This window comes from Lissotriton helveticus, chromosome 12, assembly GCF_964261635.1.
Source record: "Lissotriton helveticus chromosome 12, aLisHel1.1, whole genome shotgun sequence".
NCBI lineage: Eukaryota > Metazoa > Chordata > Amphibia > Caudata > Salamandridae > Lissotriton > Lissotriton helveticus.
In genome coordinates, this window is record NC_136073.1 from 558,907,314 (window position 1) to 558,925,231 (window position 17,918).

General features: G+C 45.1%; 1 protein-coding gene across 1 annotated transcript in view; it reads right to left on the reverse strand.

Moving 5' to 3' along the window:
* PRMT7 (protein arginine methyltransferase 7) overlaps nucleotides 1-17,918 on the reverse strand; it is a 645,306-nt gene that overhangs the window by 225,283 nt on the left and 402,105 nt on the right. The window contains exon 15 of the mRNA XM_078670716.1: nucleotides 2,825-2,899. Coding sequence (XP_078526842.1) covers nucleotides 2,825-2,899 — 75 coding nt within the window. The remainder of the gene's footprint in view (nucleotides 1-2,824; nucleotides 2,900-17,918) is intronic.

Below are 17,918 nucleotides of genomic sequence, written 5' to 3' on the forward strand. Positions count from 1 at the left end.
GATGGGCCAGGATAGGTAGGGTTCAATTAACAATGTTGTTTTTGTTAGAACATGTCTCCTCACACTGCCCTTTTTCATCTCTAACTCTTCTCTAGCAAACTGTCGTTTCAGCAAGAAAGTGTCTTTCACGTAGGTTATATCACGTTCAGTTACTTGCTGTGGGGTTAGGAAAAGTTCCAGCCGGCCTAAATCATGGAGACAGTTACTGATGTATCTTAACCAGGGTATCTTAAATTTCCCTTCCCAGTTACGCGCTTGTTATCTATGCAGTTGCATTTCTACAAAAACTATTAATCACACCTTGAACATGTCAGAACTCCCAAAGCATGCATGAGAGAGAATAGCCATTGACTTTTTCAGTCCACTCGACAATGAACATCACATGCTGGTGATTATGGATGAATACACACAATTTCAATTATTTGAAAATCTTTAATCTACTACTCAAGAAGGAGCTATTAAAAGATTAGATGACATCTTTGCGACATGGGCTGTTCCAGCCATAGTGAAGTCTGACAATGGCTCGCCTTTCAACAGTCAAGAGTTTAATGATTTTAAGAAGCATTCGAATATAAAGCATCAGAAGAGTACATCTTTGTGACCACAGGCCAATGGACTTGTTGAGCGTTTTATGAATACGCTTAAGAAATTAGTGCAGCTTCCTACTCTTGAGAAGCTCAATTTGAAAATTGTGTTGAATTCTACCATGAGAACTTATCGTTGAACATCCCATTTGACCACACATTAATGTCCACATTGATGTTCTGGAGTGCAAAGAACACCAAGTTACCTCAATGTGCCAATCCAAGAAAGAAAGATGAGATAGCAACTCATGAGAAAGACCTAGGGAACAAACAAAAGATGAAAACATATGCAGACCAAAGACGACGTGCGTAGAACATGGTATTTAAGAAAGGAGATCAAGTACACGCAAGACAAATACGGAGAAGAAAATCCGATGCTCCATTTAATGCAGAACCTTTTCAAGTGTTGTCTACTAAGGGACACATGGTGATTGCCGGCGCCCTGGGAAGTCTATTACAAGAGGCTCTTCTCACTTCAAGGACTTAACTAATCTTTCATCAGATCTACCTGTTGAAAGAGAGACTGGGACTGAAACATCAGTGACTGCTGTTGCCTATACACCGCTGATGCAGATCCTGGACATTGGTGTTGACAGTTCCCAGTTTCCGAGAACAAGATCAGGTTAAATACTTAAAGCGCCAAAAAGATTAATTGAAGAGATTTAATTGTATAAGTCTGTCTATCTATATGTTTTGTAAAAAAATGTAGTTTTTTATTTATAATAGTGGGAGAGATATAGTGTCTTGCGAGTTATAAATGATGGAACCCTTTTGGCTACTGATGGACTACGTAGAACTGTGATAAGTGTTAAGAGTGGAATCCAATGAAGGCTAGTTCAGAATGTGGAAGTCACACACAAACAAATAAAAACATGTAATACTAAGCTCTGTGTGGGGCGTAGTCATTGGCGGGTACCCAGGCTGGGGAGGATGTTATATATGCCACCCTACCCTACTCTACTTCACTCTACTAGATGACAAACTATGACCCGACACTCTACGACACTCTGCTCCACTCTACGACACTCTACAAAATTCTGCTCCACTCGATGCACTTCCACTCTACACCAATGCACACCACTCCATTTTACTGTACATCACTCCTCTTCACTCTTCTCCACTACACTCTATGATACTCCACTCTACGACAGTTCACTCTACTCCACAACACTGCATGACACTTCTCTTATTCTAAGCCACTCGATGCCCCTCCACAACACTCCACATCGCTACACGCCCCTCTATGCCACTCCACATCGCTACACGCCCCTCTATGCCACTCCACTCTATGAAACTCCATAGCACTCTTCTCTATACCACTAACCTTTAGCCATACTGAACAGAAACCACACTGGTGTACAATATGGCTACAACACACTGGCAAAGCCAATAGCTCTTGCATAGGCGAGATCTACTGGCTGTGCCAAAGCTTGCTTTCTGTACTTATAGGATGGTAAGGCTCTGCTAGTCATAACAAGTATCAAGGTCCATCCTTCAGAGGTAAAGCCAATGCTTAATTTGTGTAGGTGGTTGCAGTAAGCAGGCTCCGGCACTTATGCTTAAGCAGGGATTCATTTTTTATTATCACACATTTGACCACGAGCAAGAGAGAGAAAGGGGTGAAGAATATGAAAGAGAAAGATAGTAAACAGTGTAAAAGGGAGAAGCAGGGATGGAAAAGAACTAGGTGGCTTTGGGATTCCGCAACCGTGGCAGCGGACTCTTTTAAAAAAAGAAATATATATGTATACATATGGACCCATGCATTTATTTTTGTTTATCGTTTATTTATTTACAAATACATCCTTAGATGTTCTTGGCAGTGCCCATGCCTCCCTGCCATATAGTCCATGCATAAGTCATGAGAATGGAAGCACCCCTGAAAAAACAAACGTAACAATAAAGGAAAGAAAAGTGCAGAGGCAATGGATACTAGATATATTTTGAAACTGCGCTTATGTTAAGTGAGCATCGTTCTGACGACTCGTCTAACGTTAGAACCACTTTTTGGTAATATTTCGGACTGATTAGAGCTTGATGAGGAAAATCCTTCAACGGAAAGCTTATGTATAATGTGAACTCGAAATAGCATCATTGTTTAAAAAATATGCATCAACTGAAAAGCCACATTTTTATGCTTATCTGAATGACCTTGTGCAAGATACAGGGACAAACATGCTCTGCAGCTGGGACTATTTGCATAATCTGGCCTGCTGGTGTAGTAGGTGCCTGTCTCTTACCTTAATCATTTCATCCATCATGCTTACATCAAACCCTTCACAGCTCCCACAGGGGCTCCGGATCCGCCACAGGTCCTGAGGAAGAGTAAAATACCTGTCAGTAATGACCAGCACTAAGCCATTCAAACATGCAGGCATGCAGTTTAGATTCATATGCACTTAGGTCTTGATTGTAGCTGACCCGGTGTTTACGATTGCCGTGCAAACACCTATTTGAGAATTTATGACGTGTACAAATGCTGGGGCAATTACTGGGAAAGGTCTGCGCCACGTGTTAAATTTCGACCAGTCAAGATCCTGTTGAGATTTAATGGTGGGAAAAAGCTCATGAAATAGCAGAACGTGCAGAATTTGGTGTGTAAAGCACCTCAATCTACGCCTTATGCCCGATTTTCCGGGTAAACTCATAATTAGTGCTTTTTATCGGACCCAATAATTTCCAGACATCATGATATTGGGTTTTATCCGGTGTAAGGTTACACTTTAAAATGTATATTCACATTTTGATGCTCAGACATTATGCCAAGGGGAATACAATGAAAAGGGGGGGCGCAGGGAAACAAGACAATTTGCAGTCCTACATCTGTATATAGATACAAGATACATTACACGCAATATATATATATATACACATATATATATATATATATATATATATATATATATATGTGTGTGTGTGTATGTTAGGTCAGATATGTCATTGACAACATTAACGTTTTGAACTGAAAAAATATTACATCACTCATGACATGTTCTGTGACATCATTCATGACATCACCAATGACATCATACTCCTCTCCGAGCCTTGTTAGGCCCTGGGGACCCCATCCCCCAGGGCCATTTCTAAATTAAAGATGCTATTGCTCCCACTCAGAGGGAGTAGCTACTAATGCTGTTCCCTCCGAGCTGGAACACTATTTTGATCTATTTCACTGCCCGCTTCTGTGTGGGCAAAGAAACAGTACAAAAGTCTGCTCTCAGAAGGTGGGAGCATTTTTAAAGCTCCTGCTCACTGGGAGAAGACTTGAAGCTTGCTAACGCTTGGCGGGAAATTAAAAAACTCCAAGCGAGGGCTAGCGCAGGTTTCCTTGCCCGAGCCAATGCAGGCAGGGAACCAACTTGGTCCCTTGTCCCGGGGGTGCCTCTCCAAAACATAGATACTGGGTGGGACCCGGGGAATGGGGTTCCAAAGGCCATTAATGGCTCAGGGAGGAGGGTTGCACGGCCCTCCTCCATTAAAGTAATCAGCCCGGCGAGGGGGCTCTCCAGGGTATTTAATGGCTCACAGAGGGTGGCCGCATAGCCACCCCTCCCCATACAACGTAATTTTGGCCCCAGGGGTTGTTGCCACCAGGGTCCCTTGAGGCTAGGGGGACTGTGTGGCTTTCCTCCCCATATAAATTAATTTTGGCCCGGCAGGCGCCTCCGGAGTATCAGGGAGGGGGCAGCGAAGAACCGCTTTCCCCATGTAAACAATTTTGTCCACTGGGTGAATTTTCCCTTTGGCCTCTGGAGGCTGGGGGAGGGCACCACGCACCCCCTCTTCCCTTTATGAATTCAGCACAATGTATGACGTTACTTTGCATGCCATTACTTAGCATGCCTTTTCTACGAAGTTTTTACTTCGCAAATGCCTTTACTTAGCAGTTTTTTATTACGCATGCCATTACTTCGCAAAATTATTTAAAAGCATTAAATTGCCATTACTTCGCAGGATTTTACTAGGCATGAAGATTCTTTTTTTCATTTTTTTCCCTACACACCAACACTACCCTCCACGCCCCCTACACTTCCCAAAACCCTAAAACACTACCCTACACTACACATACACTACATCACTACCCTAAACCCTAAAACACTTCCCCTACACTACACATACACTACACTACGCTAAACCCTAAAACACTACCCCCTACACTACACATACACTACAACACTATCCTAAACCCTAAAACACTACCCCTACACTATACATACACTACAACACTACCCTAAACCCTAAAACACTACCCTACACTACAACACTACCCTAAACCCTAAAACACTACACCCTACACTACACATACACTACACTACCCTAAACCGTAAAACACTACCCTACACTACACATACACTACAACACTACCCTAAAATACTACCCCCTACACTACACATACACTACCCTAAAACACTACCCCCTACACTACAACACTACACTAAACCCTAAAACACTACCCTACACTACATGTACACTACCCTAAACCCTAATACACTACCCCCTACACTACACATACACTACAACACTACCCCAAACCCTAAAACACTACCCCTACACTACAACACTATCCTAAACCCTAAAACACTACCCCCTACACTACACATAAACTACAACAGTACTCTAAAACACTACCCCCTACACTATACATACACTACAACACTACCCTTAACCCTAAAACACTACCCCCTACACTACACATACACTACAACACTACCCTAAACCCTAAAATACTACACCTTATACTACAACACTACCCTAACTACACTGCTCCACTTACCTTTCTCTGCCCGTGGTCCCTCTCTTCACCTTCAACCATGGATCCACTCTTCTCCTCCAATGTAACGGCATATGCGAAGTAAAGGCATGCTAATTAAAAGCATGCGTAGTAAAAGACTATGCGAAGTAAAAAATGCTAAGTAAAGGAATAGCGAAGTAAAAGATGCTAAGTAATGGTTGTTTCCCATTCAGCACCAGGGTTTTGCTCCCTGAGGCATAAACAGTGAATGCAACCCCGCGCCATTTTATTTTTGGCAATTTGTTTTCCCTGTACCTGGGGGATGGGTGTGGGGGGGGGTCCTCTGAGTATAACACAAGGGACATAGGGGGGTCAGGGTATCCCAGCCTTGCTCTCTTATATTATTATTATTTTTTTAAACCTCATGAAAGGGGACTTAGTCCCAGAGTCCTGTAATGGTTCTAGCAACATTTTCTCATGTTGCTAGTAGCCAGATCGCTCGATCCTGCAGGAGTCTGACACCCACGGTAGCGAGATGGCCCAAGGGAAATAAAGCTTCATGGGCCAATCAGAACGCTCCATTTTTAAACTGCCACTCCCACCCAAGCATCCAGATATATAATTATATTTGGCCCTCAATTTCTCAAGAAACTACTAAATGGAGTTATACCAAATCACAAAAATCACAATCTGCAGACCAAGATCTTGCTTCCAGCCAAATTTGGTGTATTTCCGTCCCAAAGCGAGTTTTCCCTAGAACTTGGTCCAGAAAGAGTGCTTTTTGTATTTGTTATAAACCCATTCAGTAGCTTTTAAGCAATTAAGTCTCAAAAACGTTCTATATTTTATGCCAGGGCGGATCCGTGGGGTCGCAGCTCTCATTGCAAGGTTTGACTGGCTGCCACCACATCATCAAAGGATGTTCTGGCAGCCATCTTAGGACTCGCGAGTTCTTTAAAAGGGTTAGAAAAAAGACAAAAGAGGGCAGGGGATGGATACCCGCCCCTCCTAATCCTGGTGATGGGGTCAGAGCCTGCGGCAAAAACGTATTTTTTAAATTTAATTTTGCCGCAAATTCATAGAGGAGCTACACATCTGTGCCAAAAAAAGAAAAGTGGGCTCCGGCGCTCTTAAATCCCTCCCTACAGGTGGGCAAGGGCCAAGCGTGAAACATGTTTTGGGGACAGGGACACATGGCCCCCTGCCGGAAACTCAGGGAGGCCCCAGGGACCACATCTCCTGGTGCTGTCATGCACAATAAGGGACAGGGGGCGTGAAGCCCCCGAGCCCTATTAGTCCCCAGGGCCCTTATCCCTTGGGGACAAAACTCACAAATAAGGGGACGAAGCACGCTACCCCCTTCCAGAGCCTGTAAAAGGACTGGGGCAAGCTCAATTACTAGTGTCTCAGGGGCCCGCTCCTGGGACATAGTAGTTTCCCTGCTCGCTTTAGCACAGACAAGGAAATATATGCTTGCACTCAACTGGTGCAAGAATTTTTAAAGCTCCCGTCAGGTAGGAGCAGACGGGTTTTTGGAGAACACCATGCGACGTGAGAATACGGCGTCGAATCTATTTAACTGAGATGGGCTAACGCCATATATATCCTACTGGGAGCACGTATTACATTCGAATTCCCCAAATACAGGGTGAAGCACTTTTGGAAAACGCTGAGGTGGCCAATTTTTTGATATAGACCAGAGGATCGTATTGAAAAATATCTTTGAGCGTCTATCAAGTGTAGACAGCCTGTAGTACAGGGAGGACAACATTGGAAACGGATAAGTATTGTTCATAGGGGGCTGCCTTAAAAGAATATCATATAGTGTGAGAAGTGATTGAAGAACCAGCTAGTAATACAACAGATTATTACCTTTTGCCCTGAAGAAGTCCTTTTGGACGAAACTCGTTGGCTATGGTCGTGTGGAGAATATGAATAAAGAACATTTATAAAAAGACCTGCTGAATGGATTCTAATTTCTGCTATACTTGCTCATTATTGATTTTCTTCTGTGGAGTGCTGGATCGTTGTATTTTATTGTTAATTGTGGGAATTTCCCTTAGAAGCTTAGGGGTATTGAGCTTCAGGTCCTTAGCACCCGGATTTTTATGATCACTCAAACCAGATTATTGATAGGTGCAGTCATTATTGCCTTATGACCTGCTGAATTGATTCTAATTTCTGCTATACTTGCTCATTGTTGATTTTCTACTGTGGAGTGCTGGATCATTGTATTTTATTGTAAATTGTGGGAATTTCCCTTGGAAGCTTAGGGTTATTGAGCTTCAGGTCCTTAGCACCCGGATTTTTATGATCACTCAAACCAGATTATGGATAGGTGCAGTCATTATTGCCTTATACCCTGTGCTCCCTCTTGTTGGTTAGGTAGGAGCAGACATGCCTCCCTTTCCCACAAGAATGCGCACTTGAGGCAGGGAAATAAAGATTGGTAGAGGGAGAAAGGGCACACAAAAAACAGCAATGCCAACTCCTGCAACATGCATAGAGCAGAGTGGCCCCAGGGCTCCCCTTGTGGCCCCTACTTGCTGTTTGGTGGGTGCCCCAGGTGGGAACCAAGGCACCCACCTAGAATTAAGACAGGCTCTACGGGATGGGTTCCCCATGGACTATGAAGGCTCAGGTGGGGAGGCAGCATGCCCCCTCCCCTTATTAGAGGCAATCCCCAGGGATGTGCGCTCCATTTCCTTTAATGGGGGTGGGGATGGCAGTGCTTTGTGGTTTAAGGAGTGGGGCCACACTCGCCCTCTCCCCTTTTCAGCTATGTTTTGACTACTGGCTCAGGGAGGAGGGCTGAGTGATTCGTTCACATGAAAAAAAAAAATAGGCCCCAGGGTATAGAGTCTCCTGGGCCCAAAGTGGCTTGGGGATGGGGGCTGCGTCAAACGGTTGTTTCAGGACCTGGCCAGCAACCTACGCTGCGCGCAGTCTTTGTGGGGTTGAATATCTGTTGGGTGTTGGCAACAGAGCCAAAGGGTGTGTGCGGCGAGGGGTTGGCTGCAAGCCAGGCCCTGTGGCCAACACCTTCTGTGCATGGCCGAAGGGCATGCGGGGTTGAAGGATGGTTTTACGTATGGTAATAAAATATAACTTCATGTTAAAATAAACCTACAAATTTAGTAAGAGAAAAACAAAGATTAAAGTAACGTCTTAGGTGAAAATTTCAGTGACAACATATTGTTTTAAACATACAAAACTACTGAAATTCCCCATTCGTGCTCTCAGCATGCCCTACTAATTACCCCACAAATACATCACTTATGACCTCTTCTATTACATCATTGATAATATCACTGCAAAATTTGCAATTAAATTATTGATGAGAAAGCTATGCATGTGGGGGCGCTAGTTATAGTTAACTTAGGGCACGAGTTATAGTTACCCGGGATAACTATAACTGGTGAATTTCAGTGGTTTTGTACTTTTAAAATATGGGGTTGTCACTGAAATTCTCACCAATTACATCACTTTAACCTTTGGGGTTTTTCAGTGAAAATGTATATATATATATATGTGAAAATTTATATATATATATATATATATATATATATATATATATATATATATATATATATATATATACACACACACAGACACACACACACACATATATGTATAGACGTTCTTATAAAGCGCTAACACTGTCACCCGACGGGCATCCTGGCGCTTAGACTATTATGACACAGAGCAAGATTTTACCAGCTTCCGATCTATTTACATTGTTCTGGGGAAAAGGTGGGTCTTTAACTCTTTTTTAAAGGTGGAGAAATCTTCCAGGCCCCTAAGACCTAGCGGTAGAGAATTCCACTGCCGCGCTGCGGCAATCCTAAAGGATCGTCCGCCCATCCGGGACCTCCGGAACTTGGGTACTACGACCAAGTGAGCTGAGGCTGACCGGAAGGATCTTGAGGGAATATACCATGAAAAAAGATCCTACAAAGGGGCCGGACCTTGACTGTGTAAAGCTCTAAAAACAAAACATAGAGCCTTAAAGTTCACCCGTTGAAGAATTGGGAGCCAGTGGAGGTCCCTGAGTGCCTTAGCAGAAGAGTCCGAGCGACGTCGCGAAAGTGCCAGTTTGGCGGCAAAATTCTGTATTCGTTGGAGTTTTCCTAGCACAGTAGTTGGAGCCCCCAGTAGCAATGCATTGCAATAGTCGAGACGACTTAAAATTGTGCTCCGCACTACTTCTGGTCTTGCCTGTGCCGGAAGCAAGGGTAGGATCTTTCTCAAGGATCCAAGTAGAGCCATACACGTAGCCACCGTTTTATTTACTGATGTGTCCAGCTGTAGATCGGAACTGAACATTACCCCCAGATTCCGAACCGAATCAGCAGGCAGACTAGTGCCTTGGAAGTCGGGAGGCCAAAAACCCTGTGGTAGGGGTCTGGGGATCCGGTCCGTGGAACAGTGTAGTACCTCGGTTTTCGAGCTGTTAAATTGGAGGGAATTATTCCCCAACCATTCTGCCGTAGTACCCATGCATCGATGAAAAACCTCCTGTGACACCCCGCCCTTACCTTCAAACGAGAAGATAAGTTGGGTGTCGTCGGCATAGTTGGTAACTGTTATGCCAAACGACTTGATCAGCATGATCAAGGGGCGGAGGTACAGATTGAAAAGGATAGGGCTGATGGCTGAGCCCTGGGGTACTCCCTGTCCAACCCTCTTGATGTTTGATTGAAAGGGTGGTAGTGCAACTACCTGGTGCCTTTGCTCGAGATATGACACCAGCCATTCAAGGGCCAAGCCCGACACCCCCGCCTCTGTCAATCTCCTGATCAGAATAGCATGGTTGACCGTATCGAACGCGGCCGACATGTCAAGCAGCACTAGAAAGGCTGCGTGACCCTGGTCGGCCCGCGTCCGAAGGTCATCAAGAACAGTCACCAGAGCCGACTCTGTCCCATGTGCCGGTCGAAACCCAAACTGAGCCACATCCAAACGATCATTTGTCTCAAGAAAGTTGGAAAGATGTTTTGTGGCCAGTTTCTCTAAGATTTTGATAGGGAATGGCAAGAGGGAGATGGGCCTGAAGTTAGCTGGGCATGTGGGGTCCAGATTCTCCTTTTTAAGCAGTGGAGAGACCACCGCCAATTTCCAGCAGTCTGGCACCCGTGCCGAGGTGAGTGACTGGCAACAGATGGAGAACAATGGGGGAAACAGCTCCTCACGACAGAGTTTCCAGAATCTGGGTGGTAAAGGATCAGAGGGTGAGCCAGAAGACACCCCGTCAGCCAAAGCGCAAAAGTCCTCAAAGGATGGTAGAGGGAAGTTGCTCAGCTCACCTGCTTTAATACACTCCTTCCCATTTTCTGGCCAGATGGAATCGTATGTAGTGCTGCCAGTTGAGGGGGAGAGATTGTTTAAGATGTTGGTATATATATATACAATCAAACCTAAATAAATAAATATTTTTTTTTCTATGCTACCAGTAGCTTATGTTAAAAAAAAAATAATAATAAATCACTGGGAAAAAAACACAAAGCCTTAAGTGACCTTTTATTTAAGTGTTGAAATAAGGTTAAAAAACAAACGTGTAAAAACCAAAAGACCTCTGAAATTCAAAGCTTACTTAACAATTATAACTTGCACACCTGCCATGCACTGCTTATGACCTCACATAATGAATCACCTGTGACATGTTACGCAACATCACTGATGAAATTTCTGATGATATCTCAAATGACATAATCCAGTCATTAGGACAGCTTCCTATAGGGTGTGTATTGAAGACGCTACACCGGTGGACAATTTTCTACCTTTAATCACGTGATAATGAACATGACCTTTGACCACATGCTGGACACATAGCATATCTGTGAATCACCCACACAGGAGGAAGCCGCTGTACAAACTTCCACATCCTGGTACTCCTGCGTTACTTCATGGGAGGGTAGTGCTGGGTCCTGCGGGAGTACTGCAGTACTGGCCTTTCTGTGCTACCATGGGGTAGAAGCTTGTACAGCGGCTCCTGTGGTAACTCGCAGGAGGGGCTCACTGGGTCCCGCAGTACTAGCAGACTGATTTTTTAAATATTTTTCAAAAAATAGTGCTCGTTTGTCGTGGTGTCCCTACCTTGCCACTTATACCTTTTTTTAAAAAGTTTTTTTCAGGGCACGTGGAGCGAGACTCCAGGTTGTATAATGGCAGCCACAACATTGTCATTAAATCGTTCAGTAACTTTACTGTTGTACCAAAATGGGCGACAGGAGAAAAAGGTCACGTGGCCCATCAGAAGGCCCAACGTCCAGATATACCTAACTTTTTCTGAGCATTAACCCTTTCATGCCCAACCAGAGATTCTTTTTTTTTAAAAAGCAAACAGCTAAACAGATTTACATCAAATGACAAAAAGCACTCTTTCAGGGAAAAGTCTGAACTTTTTGCCAAATTTATTGTAATTCCTTTCAGCCATTTTTTCCAGTATTGGGGAGCAAAGTTTCCTAGGGTACTAACAGGAAAATCAACATTTTGGGATCCCTAGTCTCTTTTTCTTGGTCCCTGCTTGACTGATCGGCACAAAACTGTCCACGAAAGAGCTGAGGGGGATTAATATTTTAGGGGAAAGAGTTGTGCAGATGCATCAAACAGCACCAAGGTTATTAGTAAAAAACAAAACACAAAAAACTTTTTATAAAAACTCTGACCAACTATACACAGTGGCGTTTCACACTGTGTAATTAATATTACATACATGTTCGCATTTTAAACCAGTGAACATAATGTGGTTGTGAAATGAAAGTTCAGCATCTATTCTGGGCGGTATTGCCACACCGTAATGGAGTCAGAGGTGTTGGAGAAACAATGTGCATAGCCAAAGTGGAGAAATGCAAAAGTAGTGCACTATAACAGGCCTCTTACTTTAGTGGAGGCTGGCCAGGGTGCATAAAGTGGTTTGGAAGGCTACCCGGTGAAATGTTACACACTGGTGCCGCCAAGCGAGATGAAGGGACAGACTGAGACCTGCTGAAGTATTGTGGTTAAGCTTCTTTCATTATCATTATTTTATTATTCAGCTGCTTACACAGGCTCTCCATCTTTGCCTTGTCCTCCTCAAAAACAGCATTATTCGAAGGGAAGGGGGAAATTCTATGTTAAAGGTTTGTTTTAATTTTACAAGTCAGTTACAAATAAGATAGTTATTCTACATTTGGCTATGTACCATGGATGAGAACTCCAGAAGTGTAAAGTTAGCATACTGGGATGTCTGCCGCTGCGACCACTCAAATACATCTGCCAGTCCTTTTACTTAGCCATCACTACAATTACAACTGATGTTGCATACTTCTTAGGGAACTTGAGAAAGTGGTACCACCCTAGGTTCAACATAATAAGAGCCAGTATGGTTTACTGAACACCTTTTCAGCCTCGGTCCCCACAATTAGGGTTGGTATCCTTCCCTTCCTGGCATCTGAAATGGGACGAACAGCTGCCTAGTGTAATGATTGGGCCTACAGTTAATAAATTGTGGTTGGACAATGTAGTATTATACCTTCAAGCCTGAGAGTACAGATGTTGGTAAACGATTTTGAATCAGTGATGTTGATAAGTGACATATTAGTTGGAGCAAAAGTGTGAATTCTTATTGGATGTTAGAATCAATGAGATTTTGGTCTCCTTCATATGCCATTGTATTTTGTATCTTTTATGGATTTGTATTTAAATAAAAAACAAAGGTTTTTTTATTTGAAAAAAAGGGCGCTTCTGTTGCAAAATAGCAGAGTGCTAAATGTTGACTGTGCTGGTGGAGCCCGCTCATCAAGGCATATATAGAGAAATGGTCTTGGGTGTACTAGTTGGTTTGTAGACACCATACAGCTGGTTGCATGAGGAGGGTGCAGAGCAGTTGAACCCAACAATGATGCCACATCTTGCTGTGCTAAGATCTAAATATCTTCTTAAGCCGGCCGGACTGCAGGAGCATGTTAGGGTAAAAACATCACAGCTTTGAGTTCAAGCAAAATCACGAACAAAGGGAAATCGAAATGTTATTGTGACTGGATGTATTTGATGTTATAGACAATCCTCGTTCTGAATCATCGCTGTGGTGTTGGATTCATCTATCATAATCCAAGGATAGATTGGTAACCTTATAAGATGTCCCTCCGTGAATATTCAGTGTCTTGCTACCACAAAACAACAGACCTTGTTCACAACAACTCAAACCACTGTCAGGAGTGATCATTCATGGTGACACCCAATCCTGACCATTGTGAAAATGTGACAAATGTCTTACGAGATCTTTATCAGGCATGGACCGATTCCCGCACTCCAGTAGAGACTAAACAACAACCTACTCATGGGGCAGATGACTGCCACACTGACCCGATCACCACAGTGATGCCACCATGTAGTTGAGAGTATGCTCTGAATGACACAGAGACCAAACACCTACAAATCTACATAAATCACTTCTTGTCTATAGGCTCCACAGCTTTTTTTCAATTACCCTAGGCCTAACAACCTTTTTGTCCCAAAGAAGGGAGGGGAATGAATATGCTACTTACCAGTATGCATCTGTTCTTGGCATGTAGGGCTGCTAACATTCATATCTATTGCATAGATCGCCGCCTAGTGTTGGGTCCGGATGATTGCACATTGTTGTCCTGGAAGAGTCTTCGAAGTATCACGAGATAGGTGGCTCCTCCCCTGGACTACAGTGCGCATGGGCATCGGCTCCATCCCCAGATTGTTTTTAGCCATTGTGGCAGAGATGGAGTGAAATAGTGTAAAGGATGTCCATGCTAATGATGAATGCAAAAGAGTGTCTGCAGCCGCTACGGGCACCGGGGAGGAGGGCGGGCGATATGAATGTTAGCAGCCCTACATGCCAAGAACAGATGCATACTGGTAAGTAGCATATTCAGTTCGAGGCATGTGGGCTGCTAAATTCATATCTATTGCATAGAATACATAGCAGTCCCTCTATTAAGGGCGGTTGCCCGTGCCAGCTGCAGAAGCTTGAAAAAGTGTTTTGAGAACAGCCTGTCCTACAGCTGCTTGCTGTTTGGAATGCACATCTACACAGTAATGTTTGGTAAACGTGTGTGGTGTAGCCCAAGTGGCTGCTCTACAAATGTCTTCCAAGGGAATGTTCCCCAGGAACGCCATGGAGGCCCCCAATTTGCGTGTGGAGTGCGCCCTTGGGGGAATTGTTAAAGTGCGTTTAGCTTTTTGATAACAGATTTGAATGCACTTAACGATCCATCTGGCTATTCCTGCTCTGGAAATGGGGTTGCCTTTGTGCTGTGGTAAGAAGGCAACAAAAAGTTGTTGTGTCTTTCTAAAGTGTTGAGTTCTGTCAATGTAGTACATTAGCGCCCTCCTAACGTCTAATGTATGAAGCATTCTTTCTGCTACCGTTTGTGGGTTTTGGAAGAATGCAGGCAGGTCAATAGTTTGGTTGATATGAAACTGTGACACCACCTTTGGAAGGAATTTAGGGTTAGTGCGGAGCACTACCCTGTTGGAATGTATTTGGATGAATGGCTCTTGGATCGTGAGCGCTTGCAGCTCGCTAACACGTCTGAGCGATGTGATAGCAATGAGAAAAGCCACTTTCCACGTCAGAAATTGAATTTCGCAGGAGTGCAGTGGCTCGAAAGGTGGGCCCATGAGCCTAGTGAGGACTACATTGAGGTTCCACACTGGAGCTGGTGGTGTTCTTGGAGGAATGACTCGTTTCAGTCCCTCTAGGAAGGCTTTAATGGCAGGCACCCTGAAAACAGAGAGGTGCTGCCTATTCTGGAGATAAGCCGCTATGGCGGATAAATGTATCCGGATGGAGGCGTACGCTAGATTGCATTTGTAAAGATGTAACAAATAGCAGATGATGTTAGGAATGGATGCATCCAGCGGGTTGATATTGTTGTCAGTACAGTAGATGACAAACCGCTTCCATTTCGCTGCATAGCAAGCTCTGGTCGTGGGCTTCCTTGCCTCGCGGATGATGTCCATGCATTCTGGAGGCAGGTTGAGGTAGCCAAATTCTAAGACCTCAGGAGCCAGATCGCCAGATTGAGCTGTTGCGGATCTGGATGCTGAATGTCGCCATGGTTCTGCGTCAAGAGCCTGGATGTGAGATGCAGCCTTTGATGCGGTACCACGGAAAGTTCTAGAAACGTGGTGTACCATGGTTGGTGTGCCCATGTTGGAGCAACCAGGATGAGAGTCATCGAGTGTTGCTTTAGCTTTCTTGCCACCAGCGGAATGAGAGGCGCTGGGGGAAAAGCGTACGCAAATTTGCCTGACCAGTTCATCCATATCGCATTCCCTTGCGATTCCGGGTGAGGGAACCTGGCGGCAAAGCTTTGGCATTTTGCGTTTTCCCTTGTGGCAAATAGGTCTATCTCTGGATGACCCCACTGCTGGAAGTACGGGTGGAGAACTGATGGATGTATCTCCCACTCGTGCATTTGATGGCTGTATCTGCTGAGCAGATCCGCCATCTGATTGTCCTTGCCCGGGAGGTGTTCTGCCATGAGGAAGATGTTCCTCTGAATGGCCCACTTCCACATGCTCTGAGCCAGATGAGACAGCTGTGGCGAGTGAGTACCTCCCTGCTTCTGGATGTAGTACATGGCTGTCATGTTGTCCGTCCGGATCAACACGACCTTGTTGCACAGATGTACTTTGAAGGACTTGAGCGCCATGAAGATTGCCATTAATTCCAGGTAGTTGATGTGCAATCGTTGTTGCTGGGTTGACCACAGTCCCTGCACCGTGTAGTGGAGCACATGCGCTCCCCACCCTTGGAGAGATGCGTCCGTTGTTAGGACAATCTGTGGCACAGGCTCCTGGAACGGTCGTCCCTTGCAAAGGTTGTGTGGATTCCACCAATGCAGAGAGTTGTATGCCCGACCGGTCACCAACACTAGGTCTGTCAGTTGTCCCTGAGCCTGTGTCCATTGATTTGCTAAGCATTCTTGGAGGGGACGCATGTGCAACCTTGCGTGCGGGACTATGAAGATGCAGGAGGCCATCATGCCTATCAACTGCATGAACACTCTCGCTGGCAGGGAGTGTTGCGGTCTGAACCTCTGGATCAGCGACTGAATGCTGTTGATTCTGACTGTGTTTGGTTGAGCCATAGCAGTCAGGGTGTTTATTGTCGCGCCCAGGCTGTGAAGGAGTTGAATAGTGTGGGACATGTGTGAGGCGCACTGTCTTTCCGACTTTGCTTGAACGAGCCAGTCGTCGAGGTACAGGTAGACATGTATGTGTTGTCTCCTGAGGTGCGCTGCCACTGTCGCCAGACACTTTGTAAACACTCTGGGGGCAGTAGTCACCCCGAAGGGTAGGACTTTGAACTGATAGTGCTTGTTGAGAATGGTGAACCTGAGGTATTTTCTGTGGGACGGGTGGAGTGGGATGTGGAAGTAAGCATCCTTGAGGTCCAAGGTTGCTAGGAAATCCCCTTGGTTCAGAAGGGGAAGGATTTGTTGCAGTGTCAGCATGTGAAAATGTTCTGACAGTATATACATGTTGAGAGGGCGTAGATCCAGAATGGGTCTGAGGGATCCGTCCTTCTTTGGGATGAGGAAGTACAGGGAATAGACCCCTGTTCCTTCCTCCTCCACTGGCACGAGCTCGATTGCGCCTTTTTGCAGCATTACTAGTACCTCCTGCTGCAATAAGTGCAAGTGCTCTGCCGACATAGGACGGTGTTTTGGGGGAATATTGGGAGGAGTGGATATTAACTCCAAACAATAACCGTACTGAATTAGTGTTCTCACCCACCTGTCTGTGGTGATGGATGACCAGACTGGCAGGAACTGCTGGAGTCTTCCCCCGACAGGTGTTGGATGGTCGGGGGCAGTGACAGGGAGTCACTGTTTGTTTGTGGCAGAGGAACGTGAGTTGTTGTTTCCTCTGCCTCTGCCTTTGGCACTGTTACCTCTGTAACCCCCTCTACCTTGCTTGGGGTACGAGGATTGCGCACCACCTCTTGCGAATTGTGTTTGTTGTCCCAAGTGGCCTCTGGTAACACTACGCGCACCTGAGCGACGAAAAGTGTTGCCCCTGAACTGTTGTGATTGGAGAGCCCCCATGGACTTAGCAGTCTCGTTGTCCTTCTTAATCTTTTCAAGTGTGGTGTCTACATCAGGGCCAAACAGTCTGTCAGGATTGACGGGCTGGTTGAGGATTGTAGTTTGGATGTCAGGCTTAAAACCAGATATACGAAGCCAGGCCTGGCGCCTTAGCATGACGCTAGTGTTAATCCCCCTAGCCGCTCTGTCCGCGACATCAAGTGCACACTTAATTGCAGCATTTGATATAAGCTTTCCCTCCTGAATGAGCATTTCGCCTGCTTCTTTATACTCATCAGGTAGATGTTGAAGGAGCTGTTCTAGGGTGTCGTAATGCGCCCTATCGTAACACGCCAGTAGTGCTTGTGTGTTTGCTATACGCCATACATTGGCAGCCTGCGCAGCCACCCGCTTGCCAGAAGCCTCAAGCACTTTCGACTCCTTGTCTGGGGGAGGAGCTTCACCCGTTGTTTGGGAGTTGGCCCTTTTGCGGGCATTTGCGACCACCAATGAGTCCAAAGGCAACTGTCCCCGAATATATGCAGGGTCTCC